This window comes from Apaloderma vittatum, unplaced genomic scaffold (assembly GCF_000703405.1).
Source record: "Apaloderma vittatum isolate BGI_N311 unplaced genomic scaffold, ASM70340v1 scaffold17925, whole genome shotgun sequence".
NCBI lineage: Eukaryota > Metazoa > Chordata > Aves > Trogoniformes > Trogonidae > Apaloderma > Apaloderma vittatum.
Window position 1 is genome coordinate 2,425 of NW_009715654.1, and position 4,557 is coordinate 6,981.

Consider the following 4,557-nt stretch of genomic DNA (forward strand, 5'->3'; position numbering starts at 1 on the left):
CAAGTTGCTCCAGGGGAGGTTGGCATCGGACATTGGGAAAGGGCTGCCAAGCCCTGGCACAGGCTGGCCGGAGCAGCGGTGGCGTCCCCGTCCCTGGAGGGATTTCAAGGCCGGGTGGATGTAGTGCTGCTCAGAGACGTGGTTTAGGGGTGGACTTGGCAGTGCTGGGTCAGCAGTTGGACTCAATGAGCTTAAAGGTCTTTTCCAACTGAAAATATTCTATTCGCTACCTTTTTCTTTATTACGTTTTAATTGTTTTACTGTATTTTATTCAATTTTCTGTGGCACAGGGTAAGGTTTAAACACCAACATTTCTAAAAATTTGGTATTAAGAACAAAAATAAGTATTAAACTAAGTTTAGTTGATTAGTCTTGTTTAGTTAAACCTGCCAGGAAGAAATAACTAATTCATAGTCCAAAAATCTTATTTTTTAAAAAAATTGAGTCTCATTATTAGACCCATACAATTCAAGGTGAAGCAAAAAGCATACAGCTAGGGCACTCTGCTGTAGAGAACACACACCGGTATTTTACAGATCTAGATTCTGTCTCTAACTTCAGAACTCTTTCAAGTCACCTCTGTCAACCACAAAACCGTTTGCAGCTTGCTCCCCCTTCTGTCACCGACTGGAAAGCCAGTGTTCACCGGATTAGCTGAGGGTTCCCAGGTGTGAGGATCCCTCTCACTGCTCTGTACCTCCAGATCTCAGTACTCACCACCACCACCAAAAGTTCTGGCAGTGACTTTGCTAGTACCAAGAACCAAACCGTCACCCCAGGAAGAAAGGGCTCTGCGTCCTCACCCACAGCTTGGCACCAGCTGATGTGCCCCAGTATGCCCCAGTAACAACCACAGCTCACAAAATGAGACTGTTCTTCCCTCTTTATTGACTGATGGATTCTCAGGCAGATCTGTTAATTACACTGTTAAATAATAGTTAAAAACAAACCAAGGCCAGAGGATTTTGAAGTGAAGTATCTAAACTGAAGCAGAAACTGGGAAGGAAGAGGCGGGAGAAGCTGGGCTGGGGTCTCCTCTTCTGTATCACCGCAGCTCAGACACCCCAACTGCTGCTGCCACAGCCCCAGGCCATCAGATCCTGGGGCCCGGCTCAGACGGGACATCATCTAAATATGGAAATGGTTGCCCAAACGTAGCCAGACCGAGAGAGATCTGTCCAGATAGAGAGGTGCAAGGCGAGTCAGGGGGAAGCAGTATTGCAGCAATCCTAGAACGCAGCCAGAGATAGCAGCAGAGTCCCACTCCAGCCGGCAGACGGGCGAGTGACATCGGCCACTGTCAGTCCCCACCGACCGACTGCGCCAGAGCTCACACGTTGTGGGTCTTTTTGGTGAGCTGCGGATCCTCGTCCACCAGCTTGGACTTGAGATGCTCCTTGTAGGCGAGGATGTCACCTTGCCACTTCGTGATTGTCTGCTTCTCGCAGACCCAGATCTCCTGTGCAACCTGAAAGCAAGCACGCAGGGAGGAGGAGGAGAGGTTTACAGCACAGCGTTTGAGAATTTTACCCACAATATAAAATTAATCAAAATCTACTCTCTGAAGAAGTTTGGTAAGAAAAGATTTTAATAGAACTTTCACACTTCCACTACCAAAGAAAAACATCTGCAGTGAAATATCTTACCTGGTGTTTTCTGCATAATTTATACGAGATTTTAGAACTAAAAATCCTTGACCCCTTAGCATTTGGGTTTTTTTGTTCAAACTAAGAAGGAACTAGTTCTTGACCCAAACTACTTGGATATAACACACACACGAAAATTACACCTGAACGTGCAGACAAAGCTATAGCTGATAAATCACCATTTGAGATTTGTGTGTGTTGCCATTTTCTTTGCCTGCATAGACTGAGTGATAAAAAATTGCTAGAACTATTATAGTATCTTTTAAAAATCTCTAGTTGAGGCCTCCAGTGTGTCATGATTTCCATTTAACTTATTCTTCAATTCTAGGGGGCTGATTCTCTTTCTGTTCTTTCTCTTAAGTACTCGATGCTTTCCCAGGCTACCTCAGTAATTGTTCCACACGAACAAGGCAAGAGAATCAGGTCCAGTGATATTTTTCACTCATACATCTTTCTGGGATAAGTAAAAGCCAGTCAGCTGCAAACACCTTGTTTTAATCCAAGTGTTAGGAAGGTGCTCTGACAAAGCTCAGCACCTTTCTTACCTGCTGGATGAGTCTGAAGTCATGGCTAACGAGCATCATTCCTCCTTCAAACTCATTGATGGCATCTGCCAGGGCATCTATTGTTTCTATGTCCAAGTGGTTGGTGGGCTCATCCAGGAAGAGCATGTGAGGGTTCTGCCAGGCCAGCCACGCAAAGCACACCCGGCACTTCTGCCCATCCGAGAGGTTCCTGATGGGGCTCACCTGACAAACACAGACACCGTTGGCAGCTCTGCAGGGGAACTTGCAGGCTGCCACCCTGACCACAGAACGTTTGGATCGCTCACTGTGTTTCCAGCAGCTACATGACACAAGAAGAGAAAGCTTAGTTGTTCCTTCATCCAGACTAAGCTTCTCTCACCAGCAAAACAATGAAATTCCAGGAGCTTCTGAAAAAGTGTCCACAGCAAGACCCAGCCTACGTTCAAGGTTCCAAAGGACAGTTAATCGAGGTCTGACCACTGTCCATTGCATCCTGACACAATCACAAAACTAGTCTCAACTGGAGTGACAAATGGGGAAGAACAATGTAAAAATCAGCACTGAACTGCAGCGACGAGGACAATTCATCCCACAAGTGACATATGACATACAGGAGCTTGTCACGTTTGGACTTAGAGCCACTGGTGATACCCTCTTGCCTGAACCAAGTGGTCCCTGCTCTCAGTTCAGGTGTTCCAGCAGTTCTGCCTGGTATTCATCTCAGAAATAAGAAATAAGCAAACTAGTTCAAGTTACATTCAAAATATGCTCGAGTCCAGCACTACGCCACAACTTGTCTTCTCTCCACCCGGACTCAGAGGAGATCACCCATTCCAACCCACACACTGCTGCAACGTAAAGGAAGTTCGTGTGAACGATGAATTATTTTTTTCTCTGATTCAAAGGCAGAGATGGAAAAAAACATTCGAAGCTGTACTGTGCCATGCTGCGTACTGCACTGCACTGTCAGATGCCAGCAGAGCAACAGAGAATGCAAAAAATCAGCAAAAAGCAAATGGTAACAGCTCACACTCACCTGCTGCTTCCCCGTCAGGCCATATCTGCCAATGATTTTTCTCATCTCCTCCTTCTCCTTGATCTCTGGGTAGCATTTCAGCATGTACTCCAGGGGCGAGAGGTCTAAGTCCAACTGCTCTTGCAAGTGCTGACAGAGAAGAAAAGGCAGCTTCAGGCTGTGCAGGCCACCTCATGCCCAAAAGCATTTTGCCCCTTGTTACCCTGGCACCTGCCACACAGCAGAACCGGGGAGCCAGGGACCCCACTCGCAGTCCTGCACCTGTGGCCGCCTACTAGGGAAGGAGTCTCCACTGCAGCAGCAGGAGTGCTGCTTTACAACAGCAGGCTTGGCCACCATCGAGCCCAAGGCAACCATCTCTCCCAGAAAAGGTGAGAGGCCAGACAGAATGGACCACAAGTGTCTTTTCGAGGTAAGAACATCAGCTAGAGCCCTTCCCCCCTTCCCAGGCAGCAGTGACAGGGCCTTAGAAGCAGAAGCAGAGGAGCATGATTCCTGGTTCCTGACAACATTTTCCTCAGCATTTCTTGTCCCCAGTGGCTGCTGCAGGGAGTACCTGGTGGTATCTACCGATCTTCACATGTGAGTGCTTGCGAATCATCCCATCTGTGGGCAGCAGCTAGGGAGAGAAGATAACAGCATTTCACCAGGAAATCCTTCCTTCGCTGTACGCCAGAAACACAGAACTCAGCCATCTCTGCTCTGGCACAAAGAAGGCAATCTGAACAGATAATATTGGAGAGAAAGCCCTGTATTGCAGCAAGACCTTGGCATTTCCAAGGCCTGACTGGGGTGCTCTGGCAGATAATACAACTTTGTCTAAGACTACTTTGAGAATAAAGGTCCAGAAGTGGGTGGATGATGCAGGGAGCATACCTCTCCTGTGAGCAGCTTCAGCAGTGTTGACTTGCCAGCTCCATTGGGTCCAACCAGAGCTACACGGGTATCCAAATCAATCCCAAATTCCAGGTTATTATAGATCCATGGCTGCAAACCACAAAAATCATGACACATACGTCATGGTTTAGGGTTGGGCCAGCCACTAACATGGACAGACGGCTCTCTAACCCTCTCTTCCCCACCACACACAAAAAGGAAAAGGGAATGAGGCAGAGAGACTTACGGGTTAGAGAAGAAAAAAAACTAGAACAGCTTTAATAAAACAATAATAGAAATAATAGTGGAATGATAAAAGTAAAGAACTATATACAACTATAGATAGTAGCCCAATATCAAACCCGACTCCCTCCCCGATATCAATCCCCACTGATGCTGCAGAGCAGGAGGCACTGGGGACGCCCCAGACTCAGCAGTGGCGGGGGCTGGATGCAGGGAGCGGGTGTTCGAG

At 47.4% G+C, this 4,557-nt stretch overlaps 1 protein-coding gene across 1 annotated transcript in view; it reads right to left on the bottom strand.

The window, feature by feature from the left end:
- Positions 1-868: 868 nt before the first annotated feature.
- The window catches only part of ABCF2 (ATP-binding cassette, sub-family F (GCN20), member 2), a 9,129-nt gene continuing 5,440 nt past the window's right edge, over positions 869-4,557 (bottom strand). The window contains exons 10-14 of the mRNA XM_009869238.1: positions 4,086-4,196; positions 3,766-3,828; positions 3,210-3,338; positions 2,192-2,395; positions 869-1,468 (exon numbers count right to left, since the gene is read on the bottom strand). Of these exons, the coding sequence (XP_009867540.1) occupies positions 1,331-1,468; positions 2,192-2,395; positions 3,210-3,338; positions 3,766-3,828; positions 4,086-4,196 (645 nt within the window). The 3' untranslated portion in view covers positions 869-1,330. The remainder of the gene's footprint in view (positions 1,469-2,191; positions 2,396-3,209; positions 3,339-3,765; positions 3,829-4,085; positions 4,197-4,557) is intronic.